Source organism: Onychostoma macrolepis, chromosome 02 (genome assembly GCF_012432095.1).
Source record: "Onychostoma macrolepis isolate SWU-2019 chromosome 02, ASM1243209v1, whole genome shotgun sequence".
Lineage (NCBI taxonomy): Eukaryota > Metazoa > Chordata > Actinopteri > Cypriniformes > Cyprinidae > Onychostoma > Onychostoma macrolepis.
Window position 1 is genome coordinate 9,320,557 of NC_081156.1, and position 26,125 is coordinate 9,346,681.

The 26,125-nt window shown below is 43.3% G+C and overlaps 2 protein-coding genes across 2 annotated transcripts; both read left to right on the plus strand.

Annotated features, from left to right (window-relative positions):
- The first annotated feature begins 290 nt into the window (after positions 1 to 290).
- sharpin (SHANK-associated RH domain interacting protein) lies at positions 291 to 25,858 on the plus strand. Its single transcript, XM_058762491.1, has 9 exons — positions 291 to 565; positions 3,432 to 3,606; positions 7,219 to 7,299; positions 8,010 to 8,151; positions 9,008 to 9,098; positions 10,174 to 10,459; positions 23,691 to 23,791; positions 24,079 to 24,189; positions 24,272 to 25,858. The coding sequence occupies exons 1-9, from the start codon at positions 398 to 400 to the stop codon at positions 24,296 to 24,298; spliced, it is 1,182 nt and encodes a 393-aa protein (XP_058618474.1). The 5' UTR covers positions 291 to 397; the 3' UTR covers positions 24,299 to 25,858.
- Positions 20,134 to 23,674, plus strand: LOC131531609 (uncharacterized). The gene is made up of 2 exons (XM_058762475.1): positions 20,134 to 23,217; positions 23,602 to 23,674. Exon 1 carries the CDS (start codon positions 20,797 to 20,799, stop codon positions 22,567 to 22,569), a length of 1,773 nt encoding a protein of 590 aa, XP_058618458.1. The 5' UTR covers positions 20,134 to 20,796; the 3' UTR covers positions 22,570 to 23,217; positions 23,602 to 23,674.
- Positions 25,859 to 26,125: the final 267 nt, after the last annotated feature.

Consider the following 26,125-nt stretch of genomic DNA (forward strand, 5'->3'; position numbering starts at 1 on the left):
ATTTGACCCTCTAACTGTATCACTCTGTATTCTAATTCTATTTTATTTATTTGTTGTATTTTTTATTATGAAAGAAAACATTAATATACAGTCAGCTTGACATGAATAGGCTGCTTCGATATATATCGACTGTATATTAACGCATTTAAGAATAAAAGAGTATGCTCTAGATTTATTGCCCACAAATAATTAGAAAAATATGTGTATTTATTATTATTATTATTATTATTCAGGGTTTAATGATTTTATTTGATGTGCATCCGCACTCGGAACTACATGTTGACGTCATAACGAGGGGGCAGTAAATATCAGACGTGTTTCCTGTTTTGAGTTGGTCGCTGCTGCTCGTGAGGATGGAGATGATGTGAGTCCGCGGTGATTCGGTTCTGCGGGAGACATGTCTGCGAGCGCGGGATGCTGCACGGTGCTGATGTCGGTGCGCGTGACGGTGCGGCCGCTGTCGGTGCGCTCGGATTCACTGCGGCTGCAGCTCAGCATGAACACAAACCGAACCGGACTCTTCACTCTCACACTCAGACACACCGACCGCGGGGGACGCAGCGTGGTACCCTCTCTCTCACACACACACACACACACACACACACACAGCTGTCATTAGTGCTGTTGAGCTGTCAGTCTCACTATCCTCACATTCATATCATCAGATCAGTGCTGTCTGTATATCTGTCAGTCTATGTAAACACTGTTTACCTCCATAGTCTAATGTCATGTAGATAGATATAAAGTTCTGTAAACATCTTTATTAGGTATACAAATACTCAAAAATACATTTTCAGAAAAAGAGGTACAAAAGCTGTCACTGGGATTGCAGCCTTTCAAAACAAGGTACACTTTTGGTGTTAATATATACAACCCGAATTCCGGAAATGTTGGGACGTTTTTTTTTTTTTGTTTTTTTTAATTTAGATAAAATGAAAACTAAAAGACTTTCAAATCACATGAGCCAATATTTTATTCACAATAGAACATAGGGTAAACGTACCTATTAAGCTCACGTATCCATTAAGCACACTTCCATTTTTGAGATCCGATTATAAAAAGAACAAATAATTTATTATCCTACTTGATGTCTTAACTGATTGATATGTTTGTTACTATATAGATAACATAAAAAAATATTAAAACGCAGAAATTTTACACTTTTATCCACTAAATAAGCTCATTTCAAATTTGATGCCTGCTACGGGTCTCAAAAAAGTTGGCACGGGGGCAACAAAGGGCTGAAAAAGCAAGACAGTTTGAAAAGATTCAGCTGGGAGAACATCTAGCAACTAAGTTAATTGACATCAGGTCTGTAACATGATTAGCTATAAAAGGGATGTCTTAGAGAGGCAGAGTCTCTCAGAAGTAAAGATGGGCAGAGGCTCTCCAATCTGTGAAAGAGTGCGTAAAAAGATTGTGGAATACTTTAAAAACAACGTTCCTCAATGTCAAATTGCAAAGGCTTTGCAAATCTCATCATCTACAGTGCATAACATCATCAAAAGATTAAGAGAAACTGGAGAAATCTCTGTTCGTAAGGGACAAGGCCGAAGACCTTTGTTGGATGCCCGTGGTCTTCGGGCCCTCAGACGGCACTGCATCACTCATCGGCAGGATTCTGTCATTGACATTACTAAATGGGCCCAGGAATACTTCCAGAAACCACTGTCGGTAAACGCAATCCGCCGTGCCATCTGCAGATGCCAACTAAAGCTCTATCATGCACAAAGGAAGCCATATGTGAACATGGTCCAGAAGCACCGTCGTGTCCTGTGGGCCAAGGCTCATTTAAAATGGACTGTTTCAAAGTGGAAAAGTGTTCTATGGTCAGACGAGTCCAAATTTGACATTCTTGTTGGAAATCACGGACGCCGTGTCCCCCGGGCTAAAGAGGAGGGAGACCTTCCAGCATGTTCTCAGCGTTCAGTTCAAAATCCAGCATCTCTGATGGTATGGGGTGCATAAGTGCATACGGTATGGGCAGCTTGCATGTTTTGGAAGGCACTATGAATGTTGAAAGGTATATAAAGGTTTTAGAGCAACATATGCTCCCCTCCAGACGACGTCTATTTCAGGGAAGGCCTTGTGTATTTCAGCAGGACAATACAAAACCACATACTGCAGCTATTACAACAGCATGGCTTCGTAGTAGAAGAGTCCAGGTGCTGAATTGGCCTGCCTGCAGTCCAGATCTTTCACCTATAGACAACATTTGGCGCATCATTAAACGAAAAAATACATCAAAGACGACCACGAACTCTTCAGCAGCTGGAAACCTATATCAGGCAAGAATGGGACCAAATTCCAACACCAATACTCTAGAAAGAAGAGGAGATGCTACACCATGGTAAACATGCCCCCGTCCCAACTATTTTGAGACCTGTAGCAGGCATCAAATTTGAAATGAGCTCATTTTGTGCATAAAATTTTTTAATTTCTCAGTTTAAACATTTATCTATGTTCTATTGTGAATAAAATATTGGCTCATGTGATTTTAAATTCTTTCTTTGTTTTCATTGTATTCAAATTTAAAAAACATCCCAACATTTCTGGAATTAGGGTTGTACTGTTCAGGAGCTAATATGCAGGTTTAGGGTAAATAAATAGGCGGTGTTGGGGAGTAACTAGTTACATGTAATGGAGTAATTTAATTACAAAATAAATGTAACTGTAATCAGTTACAGTTACTTAGAAAAAAAATGTGTAAATTAGTTACTTATGAAAATGTTAATGATTAGAAAGGGGGTTACAAACTGAATATTTTCATACACACCCACACACAGATTTGATCGATTTCTTTCCCAAATTGCATCGACTGCTCTAAAATATGAGACCGCAATGTTTCAGGAGTTTAGCACCCAAAATAGGACACATGCTTATTCGATAATTTTGTTCTGTATTTTTTAAGATAAAGCTGTTTTCCATGGCATTGTTAGATACCAGTGTCTACTGTCATAGCTGCAAAGATTTGATTTCAAAAACAGCATCATAGCTTCTAAACTATTTCTTTTTCGTGATTTTTAACCTCAGAATGATCTCAAAGTAAAAAGAGGTGCTAAAGTCTGATTTTGTGGTGTCTGTGCTTTAAAATTAAATTATTATAATCTTAATTCAAATGAAGGATTTTGAAAGTCTGACAGTAATCAGTGTTGAGCACTACTGTAAGGCTAACCCTGCCTGCTTTACGTGTTTGAAAATGATTAACAGTTGAAAATGTTAGAAATTTAGAAAAGTAATCAAACGTGATCAGTTACATGACTTTAATAAAGTAATTGAAGTCGTTACACTTCTTATTACGTTTTAAATAGTGTATTGCCAAAGTTACATTTCCTTCCCAACACTGTAAATAAGGTACAAAAGCTGCTGCCCCAGTGACAGCGGTCACACAGCAAGCTGCAGGGTGTCTGATGATCTGTTCTCTCACTCAGTCTCTGGCAGAGTTTGACCTGCGCTCGGTGAAGTATGAGATCAAATCGGCTCGATGTCACGAAATGCGTCTCATCAAGCCGCCCCACGACTGCCTCACGTTCACCTTCCGCAGCGAGCAGGAGGCGCAGGAGTGGGCGACTGTCATGATGTCATCACTCAGAGAGTCACACAGAGGTCAGAATAACCCTACTCTGTCATATTTGATATGTGAGTTTCTAATGCCTCAGACTCCACTTTATTGTACCGTTAAGGGAAACTAAGATTGCAGCAAAGTGCCACACATCCATGCACACATAACCATTACACCCATAAAAACATACAATGGAAACAAACAAATTCCCAAAACATGCATTAAAATTTATAGGGGTGCACGATATGTCTGCCACCATATTGGTATCAACCAACAAATGTTCATTTTTACTGTTATGGGTATCGGCCCGATAAGAAAATTTGGCTGATATCTTAAAGCCGATAAATAATGCATTATTGACACTTCAGATGTGCACCGTTCGCCATGATGGTTTTGAAATGCTTAAAATATGATTGGAATCACTTTGAAAAGGACAATACATTACGTGCAACATGTGCTGGGCAAGTCTGTCATAAAGGCTACATAAAATTATAATGTGAACATAACTGTAAATAATGTTTTGGGATCTTTGTGCGCCCGTGTTTTGTGCGTGTGTTGAGCGAGTCCACAACGGAGCGACACCTCCATGACCGTTAAGTTTGCTTTGGTACCCCTTGGTAAATATGATCAAAGAAGGCTGTGAAAACTATTAATCTGCATTGTTAATCCTTTTGATCTTTTTGTTTAAAAAATTCACAAAAATCTAACCTTTCATTGGATAATAAGAATTTAAAATGGGGGGAAATATCATTATGAAATAAATGTTTTTCTCTAATACGCATTGGCCACAATTAACGGCACCCTTTTATTCAATACTTTTTGAAACCTCCATTTGCCAAAATAGTATAGTGTGTATGTTAAATGCCTGATGAGGTTAGAGACACCTGACAAGAGATCAGAGACCATTCCTTCATCCAGAATCACTCCAGACCCTTTAGATTCACAGCTTCTTCTCTTCAGTTCACTCATGTTCTGCAGGGTTCAGGTCAGAGGACTGGAATGGCCAGCAGAAGCTTGGTTTTGTGCTCAGTGACCCATTTTTGTGTTGTTTTTGAGGTTTGTGTTTGGATTATTGTACGGTTGGAAGATCCAAACATGGCCCATTATAAGATTTCTAACAGAGTCAGTCACTTATTGATTTTTTATCTGTTGGTATTTGATAGAATCCATGATGCCATGCGATTAAACAAGATGTCCAGGACCTCCAGCAGAAATATACACCCACAACATCAAAAATACAGCAGTATATTTCATTGTACACATGGGCTACTTTTTATCCCTGTGTTCACCAAACCCATCTTGAGTGTTTGCTGCTAAAAAAGCTCTTTTTTTTTTTAGTTTCATCTGACCATAGAAGCCAGTCCCATTTGAAGTTCCAGTCGTGTCTGATAACTGAATATGCTGGAGTTTGTTTTTGGATGAGCGAGGAGAATTTTTCTTGAAACCCTCCCAAACAACATGTGCTGATGTAGGTGCTGTTTGACAATTTTTTTTTTTTTAAAGGTTTTCTGACCCCGAGACTCAACTATTTTCTGCAATTCTCCAGCTGTGGTCCTTGGAGAGTCTTTAGCCGCTCAAACTCTCCTCCTCAGCATGCATTAGGACGATATAGACACACGTCCTCTTCCAGGCAGTTTCCTAACATTTTATATTGATTGGAAATTATTAATTATTGCCCTGATGGTGGAAATGGGAATTTTCACTGCTCCAGCTCTTTTCTTAAAGCCACTTCACTAATTTGTGAAGCTCAATTATCTTTTGCTGCACATCAGAAATATATTCTTTGGTTTTTCTCATTGTGATGGATGATTAAGGGAATTTGGGCTTTGTTTTCCCTCCTATTTATATTTCTGTGAAACAGGAAGCCATGGCTGGATAATTACATGTTCATAATCACCCTGGTGTGCTCAAAATTGTGAATATGAATGGGAATATACTTCAGAGATATTTTACTCATAAGATTTTCTCGGGGTGTCAATAATTGTGTCCAACGTGTATTTGAGAAAAAACATTTATTTCATAATGATATTTCCCCTTAATTTAAATTCTTATTATCCAATGAAAGGTTAGATTTTTGTGAATTAAAAAAAAAAGATCAAAAGGAATAGCAATGCAGATTAATTTTCACAGCCTTCTTTGGTCATATTTACCAAGGATGCCGGTATTTTTGGCCATGACTGTATATGTGTGTTTGTGTGTGTATATGTATGTGTGTATATATGCGTTTGGTTAAGTTAATAGAGCGCTTCAGTTCACCAGTGATAGTTCACCAATGATCACACAACATTTCTTCCATGTTTTAATTTTAATTGTAAACCTCGTTTGTTTACCAAAATAAATAAATAAACTTTGATTTTCAATCATTTAAAGATAAATGAAATTGTATTATGCCTTCATTTGAAAACCAGATACAGAATTTCTGAGAAAAAATAAAACATATCATAAGGCTATTTTAAGAATATATTTGAATAAACTAAGTTATTATGCATTCAAATAATTAGACCTACTACACCAAAATTTAATAAATATAAAGTAATATAAAGTAAATGTAGCCTAACAGATGTGTAAACCGAAAACTATTTGAACATTATTAAAACTATTTGCACTGGTTTGTGTTGGATATATTTTGTTACTTTTTGCAGTGGCTCAGAAGATGAGGCTTTGAGTCTGTATAAATGTCAACAAGCTGAAAAAATAGTTTTTTGAGATAATGTTATCTTGTTAAAACTGATTTCATAAAATTGGTATCGAAAAAAGTATCGTTCAGGAACCGGTATCGAACTCAAGGTATCGATATCGAAAGTTTTTGAACGTTACCCAGCCCTAGCGCTACTCGAGTTCATAAATGTTGGATACCAAATACATTCTCCTCCCCAAGTAGACTTGTTCAATAACTTAATGGCCACAGTAACAAATGAATCTGTAGTTGTTTTCGACCTGCATACAGGAACTCTAAAACGACGGCCTGATGGCAACATCTGAAACTCAATATGTTGTGGATGGTCAGTAGCACAGAGAATGACCTGGGCTTTCTTAACAGCAGAATTTTGGAAAATTGTGGTAGGCCCAGCTTGATTAACACCGATAATCTTGCCACCTTCACAAGGCTACTCAGCCTATTCTTATTTGACAAACTCAAATTACCGTTCCATGCCACAATACAGAAGGAAAGGACAGATTCAATAAATTGTTTCTAAAACAGTGTCATCATAGAAGAACAAACACTAAAAGATTTTAATTTCTTCAGAAAAAACTTGTTTCCAAAAATGAACTCTCCACCACCATAAATCAATCAATAAATACAAAAAGAAATGCTTTATCTAGTATACATGGAATGGCACATGCAACAAACCACCTTCTGCCAGTCGCATTAGAGCAGCGCCCCTGATGTTTGGATGGTATTTTCCAATGAATGATCAAAATGATTAAACCTATTTCACACACGATCTACTGCATTTCTTCTGTTGTCTGATTGTTAGTTTAGAGGGTTTTTTTTAAAGCTCTAGTAAAAGCTGTTTTAGTGTATTTGTACAAACGTCCAGCTTCAGCTGCTGCTTCATGTGTCTTTTTGCTGTCAAATTGTTACTGATTTTTATCATCTCCGATATGCTTAGCCTCTCTGATTGTTCATTGGTCACTCTCTTTTTCTGTCTCAGTTGCCAACATTTCTCATTCTTCAAATGAAGGACTGCAGAATGTGAAGTGTGGAGAAAAAAACTTGTCGCTGTCAATGAAAGGTTTGTTTTCTAATGGGAGTGTCGACTGGGTCTAAGCTTGGTTTTTATTGATCATTCATCTAGTTCCACCATTGTTGTAGTCACAAAATAAACTTATATTTAAATGTACACTTTTGTGGCGCTTATTGATGTCTGAGTAAGTAACGGTTTACAGAAAGTTGTTTGCAGTGATATTAAACTGGCCCCATACGCTTGAACCACTTGAGATAGATAATGCAATTATTAGTCATTATTAATATTTATAATATATAGGCTAGCAGCTGATTGGCTTTGATTTGGTTTTTGCAGAAAGTTTTAATTATATTTAAACTTGTTTTTCCCTAATAATGCTCCCTAGCTTTTATGAAATCACTCTGAATCACTGTTTCTTGGGACTTATTGCTTTATTGAACTGTTTAAAATGAATGATTACATTTATGCAGAGTTGACAGACTCACTTTGTCGTGTTCTCCATTTGAAAACATTAGACTCTGTCAGTTTGTTGAGTCTGATGTTTTAATATTGTTGCTGCTGCTGATATTAAAAAATGTTTTATTGTTGTGATATGAAAAAAAAACAAACAAGTAAAACGAAATAAATATTGGTTCTGCATATACAAATAATCTGTATCGGTTATAAAAGAAAATAAATATCAATCAATCTCTAATACAAATCTTATTCCCATTGAATCGAGTTGATCTTGTAAGTGTTGTGTGATTGTGTTTCTGTAGAGGAGCTGTGTCTAGAGCTTTCTCGAGCGATAGAGGCTGGAGATGCTCATGCCGCTGTGCATTATGCCACAGATCTGGCCAAGCAGCAGATTGCACTGAGCATTCAACCAGCGCTGCAGGACACAGACGACACAGAAATCAGGTCTGTTTGCCTCGTCATGCTCGAATTATAGCAGATATGTCTTTTGCCTCATGTTTATTTTGTCTGTGGGTCTTTCACATAGTCTTATCTAGAGCTGCATGATTCTGGAGAAACTGAGTCACGATTTTTTGTTTAATATACAGATCATGGTTCTCCTACAGTTCTGAATAGACAACCAAAAACATAACGTGATTTACTAGAGGTTCTGACTGCTGCAGTCTGTTTTGAATTATTATTATTATTTTTTTTTTTTTAAAGCTGGTTTAAATTAATGATTCAATGACTCGCTTATAAAGACTTCACTTGTTTCATTAGTGGATGAATTGCGTTTGTGAGTGAACCTCTTGAAAGAATGATTATGTGACTCGGTCATAAAGACTCCAGGTGCTTCATTACTGGATGAATCAGCACTTTTTGATGAATCTCTTGAAAGAATAAGCCAGAGACTAAATAATGGGTAAACACAAATAGCCTGTGCTGATCGAGTTAATCGCACAGGTGCTCCTAAATATTTTTTGATAGTCGCACGCAGTACTTTTCAGTCGCACTGTAACAAAAAACTTTGATTTGAATCCACGGCGGAAGGAAGTAGTTCACACAAAAGAGAGCTTTTAAAGACACTCTGTTGTTATTTTGTTTGTATTTACACACTTGTGCCGTCAAACTGTTGTATGAACGCAGTATCACACTCGTAGACGTGAGATATGGCTGTATATTGGCACGCTGTGATTACCTACAGCCGTGCCGATATACAGCCATGTCTCATGTCTACTAGTGTGGTATTTGCTTGTATAACCTAAAATCCTGATTGTGACACATTTCACAGATGTGCTTTTTTTCTTCTTTTTTTTTTCAGCTTAGCTGTGGTAATAGAAGATGCATCATCTTCCTGTTGTGTCACAGTAAAGGTCCACCCTCACGTGACTGTAGCTTCTCTGAAGCAGCAGGTAGGAAAGGTCAAAACGCATCTTGAAGTCAGGGGACCGTTCTTCGTACGTTGCTTACTACATCTGAGATGATTTGAAAGATTCCAGATCTTCTAATCCTGATAATTGATCTCTGGCTAATTTGGTTCTTCAAAAGAATTTGCGTATTTGATTAAAATATCTGGATTAAGTTGTCTAAGATTACTGCGTGTTCCCCAGAAACCACGATCAGCAGTGCAGCGATTGGCTGGTGGCAAGACAGCAACGTAATGACATCATATAATTAAAAAAAGACACCCGATGAAAAAAATTACAGATTTTTGGACCTTGATAAGGAAACAGCCAAGTGAACAAAACTACATAAATGTTATAATAGATAAATGAAATGTGCACTGTTATTAATTTATTTGTATTTTTTGTACATGATTCCCAATAATTTTATATTCACGATTTATAGTAATTGTACAGGCTTTACATTTTTATTTCAATATAGTAATTAGCAATTCATTTAATTTTATCTTTGAAGCAGATTTGTTGTGACAGCATTAATTCTTAAGTTTTAAGATAATGTTATCTGCATCTCCTGCGCTCCATCAAGCCCCTCCCATAATAGCTGTCACCACTCAAATTAATGCGTGGCTCAGATTAACTGTATAGCATGTGTGTAAGACTAATACAGTAATTATTTCATCACTAATATATCTTTCAATGAGTTAAACTGGCTGGTTAAAGTATTATAGACTACACAACATTATTATATTATTTTTAAATCATTATTATTTTAAATTATTGTCCCTGGACCAGTAGGGTACTCTTGTAATAAAGTAGCGGTGGCTGGGACAGATTTCAAGTATCAATTCTGCTTAAAAAGATGCAATCTAATCCTGTTTACATGAAATAAGCTGCTCCTGAGCAGGTTTAAGCTTACGGACCTGTTGCTATGACAGCAAGTCCAGGATAAGCTTCGAAGAACCAAATGATCCAAGATCAAGTGAAATCGTCGACAGTCAAATCCAGCTGAGTTAGCGACGTACGAAGAACGGGCCCCAGATCTGATGTTGAATTGATGATCTGATGGTGTGTTTGTCTCTTGCAGATGTTTGCTGAGTATGGTTTCCACCCCAGGGTGCAGCGCTGGGTCATTGCTCAGTGTCTGTGCTCTGACAGCCGCTCTTTAGCGTCGTATGGCATCTACAGGGACGGAGACACTGCGTTTCTCTACCTGTTGTCTGCCCGTCACGCCTGCCTCGGTCGCCAGCAGGAGCAGGAGAACGGCCTGACGATGCCGACCGCAGCAGCGCTGCCGAACGCCAGCGGCCCCGTCAGCCACGACTGGAGAGGATACAGCACTTTACCGCCCCGCTTCAGCCACAGCAGCACAGGTGCTCACTTCACTCATGTGTGTTTGGGTCCAAACGTTTACTCTAGTGGCCAAAGATGAGTAAATAGAGGAAGTTTTACTTAGTCAAACCAAAATTTATTCAGACACCTTCAACATTTCTCACATTATCAGAGTTTATTCGCTATAGTTTAGAAAATGGTAATAAAATATGACAAGTACTCCCAGTTAAACTGTGTCAGAACAAATTCATCTTGATAATGTCAGATAACTTTGATCGAAAGGTATGTAATGAAATCAGTTGAATAGCTGTCAGTTGTTAAATTTAAGTACACAATTACCTCAACCAATTACCAAGCAATGCTTCATTTTGTTCAGTCTGTGGTGTAAAAAGGTTGCATTAACAATTAAAGAAAATAGGTCAAAGTGTCTGAATAATATTTAGTCCCATGTTTTTATCAATTTTACTGGTAGCCCACTGTATGAATAATTTTTGGGTATAATATGTCAGTTTACTTAATTTTGCTATCCTCACTTCATAAACTATGCACCCACTAGTAAAAAAATATCAAAAATTATATCTGGTGTTTATAGATAATTTTGGGTTTGATTGTATAGAAAAAATGCAACATTATTTGTTTTCCTTACGACAGTGTAATTATTTATGTGTCTTTCCTGGTATATTAGTGACAAACAGCACATTGTAGTGTCACTCACAGTGTCATTTACAAGCCAGCCTCATCAAATCTGCACCAATTACAAAGACTAATAGTCCAGGAATCGCCCGAGGACAGGCTTATTTTTTTATTAGTACTTATACTGTTCAAATGTTTGGATAGGTGAATTTTTTTTTGAATTTTTTTTTTTAATGTTTTTGAAAAGTCTCTTCTGCTAACCAAGGCTGCATTTATTTGATCAAAAATTCTGTAAAAAATTGTGAAATATTATTACAACACAAAATAGCTGTTTTCTATATGAAAATATGAAGAGTTCATTTGCAAAAACCGATAAATGCCACTTTTAAGAAAAATTAACTAAGTGCTGTGCGTTATTCTCCACATGAACCCTAAACACGCTTTGTCAAAAAAGCCGGTATTGTTCACTTTCAAGGCATCGCAAGTTCATGTTTTACTGCAGAAGCCGGCAAGCGCCCTTGTTGTTTGTGAAAAGAAGCCAATAAGTCAATTTTAGCAAATCAGCGCTGTATTCATGTCAGGTGACAAGGCTGCTACTTACTTTGAAAAGACGTTTCATCAAAGGAGTTTCATCAAAGATGACTATAATGATCGAGGAAGGATGGATTTTTCAGGTGTCTACATTGTCATCTGAGAAGAATACAAAGATTAAACATGCTTTTTTTATTTAACTCTGAAACATTAAATGTGGAGTTATCTGCTTTTGCTATAAAACAAACTTTTAATATATAAATAAACATACTTTCAATGAACTTTAATTTTGTAAGTTAACTGTATTTGTTTGAGTTGTTGTTGTTGTTGTTACTTAATCAAAACAACCCAACTGCAGTTTGATTGATATTACTTGGAATGCACAATAAAAAAAATAAAACGTGATTTCTGAAAATAAACAAAAATGGAGTTATCTGTTTTTGGCAAATGAACTCTTCATATGTTAAAATGTAATTGATTGCTGTGATCAAAGCTGAATTTTCAGCATCATTACTAGGGATGCACGATATTGGATTTTTGTAGATATCTGATATGCCGATGCTTAATTTTAGCTAGTTTTTAACAAGAACTTATTTGTTAGAATTAAATAAACAATAATAAAGTTATTTTATAATGACAGTACATTGAAGATTTGAAAATAACTATAAATAAACTATATATTAATCACTGCATTTTGTTTATCAGAAAGATGCAGTGGTCATCTTAACATTTTATTTTATGATTTAACATCTGTAAATGGTCTGAAGCAAAAGAGTTGTAAAAATTCTGAAAATCTTTTAGAGCTCATAATTTGTTTAAAATATAATATATTACACATTAATGAATAAATCGGTATATAAAATTAATTTAAGTGTCATGTTTGTGATTTTATTTATTTTTATTTTGTTTTGTTCATGCATCATTCTGTACGTGCATTCTCAGTTTAAATGCAGCGATCCAAAACAGTGAATCCAATCACCATTCAGGCAAAACTTTGCTTCAAGAATGAGCCACAATGCTGACGTGATCTAATCACACTGTTTAGATCTGTTGACGTGATCTAATCACTAACACACCCTGAGCACATGTGAGTGAATTTATTCCTCATATCAGCGAGACATATCGGCATAATTTTTCATATCGGGCTGATACCGATATTTACATTTAAAGCCATTACCGGCCGATTCTGATATTGGTCCGATATTATCGTGCATCCCTAATCATTACTCCAGTCTTCAGTGTCACATGATTCTTCAGAAATCATTCTAATACACTGATTTGCTGCTCAAGAAACATGATTATTATCAATGTTGAAAATGTCTCTGGTTACTTATGTAACCCATGTTCTCTGAGTAGGGAATGAGACGCTGCGTAGCTGACGCAAAGGGAACACCCCCAGGTGTGACGATTGTCTGAAGCCCATATAGAATCACACCAATTCATTGGCTGATGGCGTGAGATACCGCCCTTATGTCATACGTAATTGACATAGACCTGTGCTCTTTCCATCTTACCCCTCAGATTTTCCTGTTGAAGAAGCAGGTCAACACAGCGTCTTGTTCCCTACTCAGAGAACATGGGTTACATAAGTAACCCGAGACGTTCTCTTTCATAGGTTCACTCAACACTGCGTAGCTGACGCAATGGGAATGATACACCACACACGCCAAGCTAACACGCTGCCAAGTCTGGCCCATTACAGACCAGAGCACTAAAACACAGCTGGCTCAAACAGAAAGAACCTGGGTGCCAGGAGCCGCATTCACATCAAGGTTACAGAACCTCACAAATATATGGGGAGAGGACCAACCTGCCGCCATACAGAGATTCTCCAGGAGAAACCCTCTAAACAAAGCTTGGGGCGGAAACCATCCCCCTGGTGGAATGAGCCCTGACGTCTAGAGGTGAAGGCAGACCGTGCACCTCGTAAGCCATCGAAATACCTTCCCTAACTCAATGGGAAATCGTGTGCTTTGATGCGGCTAGCCATCTGCGGCCTGCACCAAAACACGCCAGCAACTGTAGGGACTTATGCCACTGACTGGAACCGTCCACATACATCTTCAGAGCTTTGACAGGGCACAGCAGATGAAGATTCCCGTTCTCACTTGAAGAGGAGGGAGAGAAAGCCTGCAACACCACCATCTGTGAACCAAAAGACGTAGAGAGAGCTTTGGGGACATAACCAGGTCTGGGTCTCAAGAATGCCTTGACCAGACCAAGAGCGAACTCAATGCAGGACTCGCTGACAGAGAGAGAGCCTGCAAGGCCCCTACACGCTTTAAAGAGGCCAACGCCAACAAAAAAGTAACCTTTAGCATCAGAATCCTCTTGGGAGCTGACTCTAGAGGCTCAAAAGGAGGCTCCATCAACCCCTTCAGGACAACAGAAATGTTCCCAGAAGGGAAACTAGGAGGACGAACCAGCCTCAAGTGCTTAACCCCACGCATAAAGGAGGAGACCAAATGATGTCTACCCAATGGGACATCATCCAAGGCCCTTCGAGCAGCAATAGCTGCAACGTAGACTCTCACAGTGGTAACGGCTGCTCCAAAAACCTATCTTGCAGGAACTCCAGTACTGAACCAACTGGGCAGCTGACTGGGTCCACAGCATGAGCCAAACACCAGGATTCAAAAATCCTCCATTTGGAGGAATAGAGCCTCCTAGTGGAAAGGGCCCTGGCACTGTTAATGGTCTCACGCACTCCATCCGAGAGATCAAAGGCTATGGGCAACCCTGTTCGGCCATACCCACAACTTCCAGATCTCTGGACGTGGGTGCCAAATTCTGCCCTGGAGCTGACACAACAGGTCTTTCCTGATTGGAATCTCCCACGGATCGCCTTCCAGAAGGGAGAACATACCTGAGAACCACATCTGGGAGGGCCAGAACGGGGCTACTAGTAGAAGGCTGGCTCTGATGCCTGAGGAAAGCACTGGCCACCGCATTAGTGAGATGGGAGGAGTAAGGCTGCGTCCAGGACCTGGAGATCTTGTGATGCAGGTCAGGGAAGAAAGGCAGTTTTCTCCTCACGGGGCATGAGCTAGAGCCACTGAGGAAACGCTTGTCAAGCTTAGATGACTGGGACTCACGAGGCTCATCTGGCCAATCTAAGCTCAACTTCTCAGTGGCACGCGCTAAAACGTCCACCAGCTCTGTATAGGCTGGGGAGGGTTGTGCCTTCTGGCTGCTAGACAGGAGAGCGTGGAGCGACACGGCATCCGAAATCCTCTGAGTCGGAGGCCACAGTAAACAAAACATCCTTCAACGCGAAGAAAACTGCTTCCCGTGCCACCAGGCTGGGCGCAGGACAGCCGTGAGAACACTCAGAGAATGCACACAGTGACGCTCGGGCGATGGAGGGAGAGAAAGTGGAAACTGCTCCAGGCCGCAGCTTCGCGGAGGGAGGAGGCCTCCGGAGCAGCGCGGCGGGACAGAATGGCGGATTCACAATCAAAAACCGCGAGTCTAGCGCGCAAGGTTTTAAGAGTTATAATCTCACAGCACTTGCAGTTTGAAATGGTGGTGGATCAGGAGATGCACAAGCCTACAGCACATCCAGAGCAAACCTGAAGAGGGGCATCAAAAAGGCCAAGCACTGCTACAAGCTAAAGATAGAGGGACACTTTTCCAACTCTGACCCTCGACGCATGTGGCAGGGCATTCAGGCCATCAGTGACTACAAACCCACCCACTCCACCCCCGCAGCCACTGATGTCAACTTCCTGAACGAGCTAAATTACTTTTATGCTCGCTTTGAAAGAGACAACAGAGAAACTGCCACCAAGCTCAATCCCTCAGCTGACCACCCACCAATCATACTCTCCTCCACAGATGTCTGCAAGGAACTGAGCCGGATCAGCGCGCACAAGGCTGCTGGACCAGACAACATCCCTGGTCGTGTTCTCAGGGCATGTGCGGAGCAGCTCGCTGGGGTTTTACAGACATTTTCAATCTGTCTCTTGCCCAAGCAGCCGTACCAACATGCTTTAAATGCACTTCCATTGTGCCAGTGCCAAAACACTCTAGTCCGAGGTGCCCTAATGACTACCGCCCTGTAGCACTCACACCCATCGTCATGAAGTGCTTTGAGTGGCTGGTCCTGGAACACCTAAAGACTCTCTACCATCCACATTGGACTCACACCAGTTTGCCTACCGTAGCAATAGGAGCACAGAGGATGCAGTTTCCATGGCACTGCACTCTGTGCTCACTCACCTGGACAATAAGAACACTTATGCACGTATGCTGTTTGTTGACTTCAGCTCAGCATTCAACACTGTCATCCCAACCAAGTTAATAGCCAAACTTGGAGACCTGGGCATCAATACCTCAATGTGCAACTGGATTTTGGACTTCTTGACCAACAGACCCCAGAATGTTCGATCAGGATTCACCTGCTCCACATCCATCACACTTAACACTGGTGTACCACAGGGCTGTGTGCTAAGCCCGTTTCTCTACTCCCTCTTCACCTCCGACTGCAAGCCTGTGTATGGATCTAATTCCATCGTCAAGTTTGCAGACGACACCACGGTGATTGGCCTCATCAGTAACAACGATGAGACTGCCTATAGGGAGGAGATCCAGCACCTGGCCACATGGTGCACTGAAAATAACCTGCTCCTCAACACCACCAAAACAAAGGAGCTCATCGTGGACTTCAGGAAGGAGTCAAGAGGCACACACGACACCATCCACATCAATGGAATGGCTGTTGAGCGTGTCTCCAGTTTCAAGTTCCTGGGGATACACATCTCGGCGGACATGTTGTGGAAAACCAACACCTCCAGCCTGGTCAAGAAGGCTCACCAGCGCCTCTTCTTTCTGAGGACACTGAGGAAGAATCAGCTCTCCTCGGCTATCCTGGTGAACTTCTATCGCTGCGCAATAGAAAGCATCCTGACCAACTGTGTCACAGTATGGTATGGGAGCTGCTCTGCAGCGGGTGGTGAAAACTGCCCAGCGCATCACAGGGACTCCACTACCTGCCATCGAACACATCCAGAGGAAACGCTGTCTGCATCGAGCTCGCAGCATCCTTAAGGACTCCTCTCACCCAGCCCACGGACTGTTTTCTCTCCTGCCCTCCGGCAGGCGTTTCAGGTGCCTCCGGACCAGGACCAGCAGATTAAAGAACAGTTTCTTCCCCAGAGCTGTCTCTTTACTGAACTCTAACCCCCGTTGATCCACTTCCTCGTATATTATTAACTCTTCTCTCCTACCTCACATCGGCCTTATTTGCACTACTGAATGTAAATTTTTATTACAGTAACAACTGTTTACTTTTGTATCTTGCACTACCATACCTAAATTGGATTATGCTCATTTGCACTGCCGACTGTTGTTTACATTATCAATGTTTACATTAACATTTTGCACCGTATGTCTAATTGTAATATGCAATCACTTCCACTGCAATTTTACACCTTGTTTATAGTAATAGCCATCTGTACATTTATTCACTATACATATTCACCTGTAAATTCTGTTTATAGTAATAACCATCTTTCTATATATATTTATACATATATTCAGTACATATCCTTGTCCTGCACTTATTCAACCATTGTATATCCTGCACTTGCTGCTATTGCACTTCTGGTTAGACCTAAACTGCATTTCGTTGCCCTGTACCTGTACTTATGTAATGACAATAAAGTTGAATCTAATCTAATCTAATCAAAAATGCCAAAGATGGCGTCTCGTGCATGGGCCAGGCCCATACATCTGACGCACTTACCGTGCTGGTCGATGAGACGAGAGCATGACGGCTGGCACTGACGAAAGTCCATTCTACTCACCGCTCGGAGAATATTATTCCACAGATGCGGTCGCTGAAGTGGAAAAGAAATCCAAAACGTAAACGTTGCCAAGAAATGGGCCAGAAAAACCGCGAGAAGCGAACGCTTCTGAAGTGAGGAAAATCTGATGGGTTAGATGGTGCAAGCGCGGGTCTATGTCAATTACATGTGACATAGGGGCAGTATCTCGCGCCATCAGTCAATGATTTGCCGTAATTCTATACGGGCTTCAGACAATTGTCACACCTGGGAGTGTTCCCATTGCATCAGCTACGCAGCGTTGAGTGAACCTATGAAAGAACAGTTGTGCTGCCCAATATTTTTGTGGAAACCATGATTTTATTTTCGGTTCTTTAATGAATAGAAAGTTCAAAAGAGCAGCATTTATTTGGAACAGAAATATTTTGTAACATAAGTGTCTTTACTGTCACTTTTGATAAATTTAATGCATCCTTGCTGAATAAAATAATTTCTTTAAAAAAAAAAAAAAATACTGACTCCCATCTTCTGAACGGTAGTGTATGAATGTTCTAGTTCCCTGTCGATACTCCACTCGTACTGCGTCTTGATAAAGACGCATATGGGAAAAAGCCTTTTTTCTCCTGAACTGAAGTGTTATTCAATCACACAGTGAAACTGCACGACTATTGGTTCGTGCAGTGTGTGTTAAAAATTAACCAATGTGTCGGCAGCGGAGCTGCACGAGCCTATGGCGACGAAGCCCGCCAAAGCCCGCCAGAATGGGCGGGGCATCTGGCTATATAAGCGGCCGCTTTGCCATAGGATCCTCAGATTTCTTCTCCTTCAGCGACGACGACTTCGCCTCGCTGATCTTAGAAGCCTGCTCGCCGTAGACAAGCCTCGCAGCTGGACCCAGCAGCCTCGAACTGCTCGGCTGACTCGCCTTTTACTCCGCGCTCCAGCATCGCGGCGGTTCCGGTCCTGTTCGCTGCCGCCATCCGGTGAGAACTCACGCGTTCTAAAAGAGCAAATCGGCGTTGTTGCAAATGCTGCGCCATTATTGCGGCTCGTGCAGGTCTCCCCTGCACGCCGATGACGGCCACAGCGAGTGCGTTTCCTGCTTGGGGAAATCCGAGAACATCAGTCTCGCCTCTCTGCGCTCGCGGATAGCTTTCTTTTCAGAGAGTGACTCCGCCCCTCGCGCCCTCCCGTTTTCTTCCTCTCAGGGACCTGTGAGGAAAAAACAGCGGGGCAGAGGAGCTCAGCGCCCGGCTGAGAGCGAGCTCACGTCGGCTCAGATCCCGCGTGCCTCGCTCTCGCCACACAGAGAGGTTTCTCCCGTCCTTTTTTCCCAACCTGACCAGCGTCCCTCTGCAAGTGCGAGCGATCTGGTCTCGTTCGGGGGAAGTGACGAAGAGCTGGCCGCTGACCCCGCCCCTCCGCGTTCGTCCGCGCCCAGCGCCGCCAAAGCCGGGATGGATACTGAACTTTTCCGTGTCCTCTCAAAGGCGGTTGAAGAGCTGGGATTGGAGTGGTCTCCACCTGAGGAGCCGTCTCGCAGCCGTCTCGACGAGTGGTTCCTGCCGGGGCGCCGTCAGGCCCCTCCCCAGCGACCCTCGCCGTTCTTCCCCGAAGTTCACGACGAGCTCACGAGATCTTGGTGCGCCCCCTACTCTGCTCGCCTCCGTACTTCCGCTTTATCCGCCCTCACTACAGTTGACGGCGCTGAAGAAAAGGGGTACGAGAGGATGCCTCAACTAGATGAATCAGTGGCTGCTCACCTCTGCCCACCCACTGCCATCGGTTGGAAAGCAAAAGCCGCCCACCCGTCCAAGCCATGCAGGACCACTTCAGCGCTCGCTGGACGCTCCTACGCTTCAGCTGGACAGGCGGCTTCGGCGCTTCACTCAATGGCGGTTCTACAGGTCTATCAGGCCAAACTCCTCTCTGCCATGGACGAGTCTGAGCCTGATCCTGCGATTCTCAGGGAGCTGAGAAGTGCAACAGACCTGGCACTGCGCGCCACCAAGACCACCGCCCAGGCGATAGGAAGGTCCATGGCCAGCCTAGTGGTGCTTGAGCGCCACCTGTGGCTCACGTTGATGGAGATCAAAGACGCAGACAAGGTCCCCTTCCTTGATGCCCCGATTTCCCCCAACGGCCTCTTTGGACCTGCGGTGGAAGGATTTGCTGAGCGCTTCACAGAGGCACAGAAGGCGTCACAGGCCATGCGACACTTCCTGCCAAAGCGCTCCAGCTCCGCAGCTGCTTCGAGTCGCCCTAAATCTGCGCCGACTCAGCAGCCAGCGAAGCCTGCACCTGCCGTTCTCGCCCCTCAGTCTGCCAAGACTCAGCAGACGCGAGGACGTTCCCGCTCGGCCAGACGCCACCCCTTTCCGAAGCGCCAGGGCCCCCGACCCAGGATAGCGTCGGACCCTGCGCCTCCGGCGTCTTCCTGATCTGCAGGGCAGGAAGAGGAGAGGGCCAAGTCCCGCCACGGCCGGACCGCCCACCAAGCAGCCTCTCTTAAACCTCTTTTCACCCCGTTCATTTCCGGGTGCAGAGGGAAGTGTGTTTGTTGCAAATACAGGGCCCGTACAAGCGCCCAAGCAACCATCCGCTGTGATGGTGAAAAAAATAAAACATTTTCAAAAAGAGAGCAGATTTCCACTTCCTCCACTCACGAGTGCCCTGCCTCCGTGCAGTCAGTCACTCGAGTTTATCCAACCCCTTGCCACGCGGGCCGAGGCCTGGCAGGCCATCCCCGGAGTGTCAGAATGGGTTATGGGGATAATAAAACGAGGTTATTCACTCCAATTCGCTCGAAGACCCCCGCGCTTCGGCGGCGTGGTCTCCACCTCAGTACAGGGCAAGAACGCTCGCGTTCTGCGCTCAGAGGTGATGACACTGTTGGGAAAAGGAGCCATAGAAAAGGTTCCTCCAGCTCAGAGCGAATCAGGCTTTTACAGCCGTTACTTCCTCGTTCCCAAAAAGGATGGAGGCCTCCGGCCCATCCTCGATCTCAGATGCCTGAATCACGCCTTCATGAAGAGGCCGTTTAGGATCATCACACTGAAACAGATCCTCTCGCAGATTAGCACAGGGGACTGGTTCTGTTCTCTGGACCTGAAAGACGCATACTTTCACATCCAGATAGCCCCCCATCACAGACGATTCTTGAGATTCGCCTTCGAGGGAGTGGCTTATCAGTACACGGTCCTCCCCTTTGGACTGTCTCTGGCCCCCCGCACTTTTACGAAGTGCATGGATGCGGCTCTTTCCCCTCTGCGACAGTTGGGAATCCGCATTCTCAACTACCTCGACGACTGGCTCATTCTGGCCCAGTCAGAGGTGGAGCTACTCTCACACAGGACCCTCCTCCTCAGCCACTTAAAGTGCCTGGGGCTCAGGGTCAATTTCGCCAAGAGTGCACTGTTCCCCAGACAATGAGTATCGTTCCTGGGAACAGTTCTGGACTCGGCTCAGATGAGAGCGGTGGTAGCGCCAGAACGTGCTCTGGCCATTCAGAAACTCGCAGCCTCCTTAAAGAGCGGCACCGCTCGCCCCCTCAAAGCGTTTCAGAGAATGCTGGGCCTCATGGCCGCAGCATCGCCAGTGTTACAGCTGGGCCTGCTTCGCATGCGGCCCCTCCAACGCTGGTTGAAACCACGGGTTCCACCCCATGCATGGCGTCACGGACGCCTGCATATCAGGGTGAGCCAGGCCTGTGTGACAGCCCTGGCCCCCTGGAAGAACCCACGATGGATGGAGAAGGGCGTGGCTATGGGAATGGTCTGCAACAGGAAGGTTGTCACGACAGACGCCTCCAACAGAGGTTGGGGGGCGCTGTGCGAAGGCAAACCGACCTTTGGCCATTGGTCGGAAGCGGAGAACGGCCTCCACATCAACTGCTTGGAAATGCTAGCAGTATGTCGAGCCTGCCGTTTTTTTCTGCCAAACCTAATAAGACGCCATGTGCTGATTCGCTCAGACAACATGTCCGTGGTGTCCTATATAAATCACCAAGGAGGTCTCTCGTCGAAGCGCCTCTTCATTCTGGTAGAGCGCCTTCTGGAGTGGGCTCAGCGCAATTTGCGCTCGCTAAGGGCAGCACACTTGCCGGGCAAATTGAACCAAGGAGCGGATATGTTATCTCGGAGCAATGTCCCCTCAGAAGAGTGGATGCTCCATCCGAGGACGGTTCAGATGATCTGGAAGATCTTTGGCAAGGCAAAAGTAGATCTTTTCGCCTCCAAAGACAGCTCTCACTGCCCAATTTATTATTCAAAGGTCAGGGACGCGTTGGCCCACGATTGGCCCAACCTCCTCCTTTATGCATTCCCTCCAATCGCCCTGATCCCTCAGGTCATCAGGCGGATCAGGGAACAAGGACACAAGGTTCTATTGGTGGCTCCCTTGTGGGAAAACCAACCTTGGTTGTCAGAGCTGGTTCAGCTGCTCACAGCAGCCCCCTGGCCCGTACCCCTGAGACGGGATCTCCTCTCTCAGGCAAACGGAACAATATGGCACCCTCGGCCCGAGCTGTGGGCTCTCCATCTGTGGCTGCTCGACGGGAGCCTACAAGCCTCCCAGAGCGAGTAGTAAGCACCATTTCTGAGGCTAGAGCCCCGTCCACGAGACGCCTCTACGCCCTTAAGTGGTCTGTTTTCTCCACTTGGTGCCTAGACCGCGGTGAAAACCCGTCTACTTCCGAGTTGGCTGTGGTTCTGTCCTTCCTGCAGGAGTTGCTGGATAAAGGACGTTCCCCCTCCACACTCAAGGTGTTCGTAGCGGCTATAGCGGCCTTTCATGCCCCTATAGCAGGCCAATCGGTAGGCAGAGACAACTCAGTTGTCCGTTTTCTGAGGGGAGCCAAGAGGCTGAATCCGCCTCGACCCCTCACCGTCCCTACATGGGACCTGCCCACTGTATTGAGGGCCCTGAAGGGCCCTCCTTTTGAGCCACTTCAGTCTACGAACCTTCGGTCGCTGTCGCTGAAAACTGCTCTGCTACTAGCACTAGCATCGGTTAAGCGAGTAGGAGACCTACAGGCGCTCTCTGTTAGCCCTGCCTGCCTGGAATTTGGGCCCAACGACTCCAAGGTCGTCCTGAAACCAAGGCATGGTTACGTACCCAAGGTACTTTTCAGCTCCATTCAGAGCTTCCTCCTTCTGAGGAGGACCGGGAGTTGTCCTTGTTATGCCCTGTCAGAGCTTTGAGGATCTACTTCGAGCGTTCTGCCTCATTTAGGCGTACAGAACAGCTCTTTGTCAGCTTCGGTAACCGCGCCAAAGGGCATCCGGTCACGAAGCAGAGACTCTCTAAGTGGATAGTGGATGCTGTTACGCAGGCGTACTCTTCCTTGGGCCTACAATGCCCCATTGGAGTACGAGCCCATTCTACTAGAGGCATCGCCTCGTCATGGGCCTGGTCTAGCGGTGTGTCCATTACAGAGATTTGTGCGGCGGCCGGCTGGGCCTCGCCGTCCACATTTGCTAGGTTTTATAGCCTGGATGTACCAGCCTTACAGGCTAGGGTCCTCTCTGCTTAGATGAGCGTACATGTATACGTTATGGGAACAATCCTGACAGAGAATTCTTGACCGCAATGCGCACAAGCTCTCTAGTTGGTTTCTTGCATACCTCGGTCCTGGAAGTACTGAGTATGTAAGGGTCATAAGGAATGATCACCTAGGCCGAGCATAATCTCTATTAGTTTAGCTCGCTTAGCCTGGAGCATACTATTGAAATTCCCTGTGGGCATTAAATGCTTATGGAATAATATTATGCAGTCGTTCCTCTGCCTTAGCACGGCGTGATTGAATTGAGTTCCCATATGCGTCTTTATCAAGACGCAGTACGAGTGGAGTATCGACAGGGAACGTACTTGGTTACTGTCGTAACCTCGGTTCCCTGAGATACGGAACGAGTACTGCGTACTTTGCCGTGCCAGACAGCTGCACGACTCAGTCGTCGCTTCAGTCGAAGTAACCTGAGGATCCTATGGCAAAGCGGCCGCTTATATAGCCAGATGCCCCGACCATTCTGGCGGGCTTTGGCGGGCTTCGTCGCCATAGGCTCGTGCAGCTCCGCTGCCGACACATTGGTTCGTTTTTAACACACTGCACGAACCAATAGTCGTGCAGTTTCACTGCGTGATTGAATAACACTTCAGTTAAGGAGAAAAAAGGCTTTTTCCCATATGCGTCTTTATCAAGACGCAGTACTCGTTCCGTATCTCAGGGAACCGAGGTTACGACAGTAACCGAGTACGTTCTTCTTGCTGTTTTCACTGTCATTATCACTGCTCGCTTCAGCGTGTGTTTCTGATTGGTCAACAGGCAGCAGTGGGTGTGGCCCAGAGAAACCCAGTGTCAGTGACATCATTAATCTCGAGATGTTGCAACTTGGCGGATCCAAACTGAAATCAAGCAACACACAGGTAATAATTACGTACATTCACATTTTCCACTTCCGGAAACTAGTAAATTGAAAATAATTGGCCTGCTTCCACATAATCATGAACCACACACTCCCACAGACAGCTTAAAATATTACAAAACCTTTGAAAGAAAGAGATCACAAATGGAAAAGATTGCATAAAAACACAGCATTACAGGGTGTATTTGTATAAATGTGTATCCCATAATATAGATCTGTGTTCCAGTTTAATGTCCATAACAAAAGCAGATTGTTGGCTTTTATAATGAATAGTTCTTTTCTCTTTAGTCAGGCTGGTCCTGTCCTTCTTGTACATTCATAAATAAGTCTACGAGACCCGGCTGTGAAATCTGCAGCACAGATCGACCCAATCCTCCGAATCACAGCAGCGTTCAACAGGTGACTTCACTCACAACTACAGCTACACCTGTTCACTGTGCTGGAACACTATGTGCTGATGTTTATTCTGTTTCTGTTTTAGGAAAAAGCAAGAAGATCTAACCAGTGAAACTGTGCTGTAAATACACAAACAGAGACAAAAACCCTAAGATTATCTCACATTCATTCACATTTGAATGACATGTTAAGACCTACAACCAGACTCCTGAGGATGCTAGTAGTTTTAATTAGAGTTGACTTGCATACAAAGCTTCAAACTCCCACAGCGACTATGCAGCATATTTCACCGCTGATTTGTTGCTTGGTTCCCCTTAAAAGGAGTTGTGACGTGGATTTGATTCTGAGCTTGATTAATACATTCTTTGTTTATGATGAGGAGGATGTTTTCAGCTATGAAAAGCAGGATCGAGAAACATTTGATTTCTCATGTCACAAGTCCTTTAATGGAGTGATGTAACTGTTGAACAGTATTAGGCATCAGAAGTTAAACTGGTTCATTTTATGAGCTAACAAAAACAAAGCAGAAACCTAATCACCTGTGGCTCTAGATGGTACAAACTCAGTCTATTTAGGACAAAGTGCAAGTTGCACACAAGTTTTTGTTTCAAATGGGACATTATAAGAATCTTTTATCTTTAGTTGTTGGTTCAGATGTGTAATCTGAAGAAGAAAACAACACTGGTGAAACTAAAATATTAAACATTCAGCATTTCAAGCTTTATTTTAATGTCCTTGCTGGAAAGGAGATAATGCACACGTCAGAATTTCTAGATTTTAATGCATCTTACCCATTTGCAGACGTGACTCTGCTTCTTTTGCTGCTTATTCACAAACTCGTTTGCTGTGTACTGTAGTTTCTGCAAGTGTTTAGGAATCTTCCTCACTCACTACACAGTGTGCAAATCAGCGTTCATGTCCGTTCACTGGAACTGGACAAATATTTGTTTTTAATTTGTTCATCAAGCTCTATTTTAGGGGCTTAAGTTTTACGGTAAATGTGACTGTATATCATTTCACGAGTTCACACTTACATATAATTAGCCGGAGTATAGTAATGCGTATTTGGCGAGTATGGTAATGCGTAATTGGCGTGCTGTCTGGGGAAGGGCTCTGAACCCAGAGTACACCCCCCCCCCACCCCGTATAAGTGTGGTAAGAACTCAAGTGTGGAGAAGGGGCGGTGGAGGGATGCTGATTAACCGTCAAATGGATAGAGGTATGTCAGCTGTATTTATACCCGTGCGTTGATTTAACGTGAGTGCGTTCGTCTTGTGTTAATTAGGCTAAGTATCTGACGTGCTCCTCCCGAACTTTGTTAATAAAACATCATTATGTGACGAGGCCAGTACATAGTGAGGAAAAAAAAAACTGAATGAAACTTGCATAAATGCATGTTATGTTAATTATATGGTCTAATTATTCCTTATCTAATTGACTGGGAATTCTCATTGAAGTCTGTTCATGTTTGGAACAAACAAACAGGGTTATTAAGTGAATTTATTTTTTTACATAGCATATTATTTAATGAACAATCTGTTGCTTTGAATGGAATTATAATTGCATTGAAAATGTGTGTTGTTAATGATTGTGTTTAAAGTCTACCTGCATTTCACCATGGCTTTGCTGTGAATAAACATAATGAATTGAGAAGTTTGAGTAATCTTTAACCTCTGGAAATGTGAGAGATTTTACTGTTTAGTAATAAAAACGCAGCCTCAATTGTGATGTATAATCACATTTTTTGGTCAAAATGGTTAATGGCTTGATAATTAACTGATATGAATTCAAACTATTGCATCGGAATTTCTTCAGCTACTGCACAGTCTTTGAGCTTTCTGTTTGAATATGAATGAAAGCAGAAACATGGTTTTAGTTTCATCCAAGTTAGATTTAAGTCTGATAAATGTGGCCATTGCATAATTTGTATTTTCAATTC

What these genes read in the sequence shown, in the direction of transcription:
- sharpin (XM_058762491.1), top strand. Translation starts at nt 398, where the DNA reads ATGTCTGCGAGCGCGGGATGCTGCACGGTGCTGATGTCGGTGCGCGTG. An exon ending in CTTGTCGCTGTCAATGAAAG is followed by an intron (nt 7,300 to 8,009) that starts GTTTGTTTTCTA and finishes GTGTTTCTGTAG; the next exon opens with AGGAGCTGTGTCTAGAGCTT. An exon ending in TGAAATCAAGCAACACACAG is followed by an intron (nt 23,792 to 24,078) that starts GTAATAATTACG and finishes TTTTCTCTTTAG; the next exon opens with TCAGGCTGGTCCTGTCCTTC.
- LOC131531609 (XM_058762475.1), top strand. Translation starts at nt 20,797, where the DNA reads ATGAGTATCGTTCCTGGGAACAGTTCTGGACTCGGCTCAGATGAGAGC.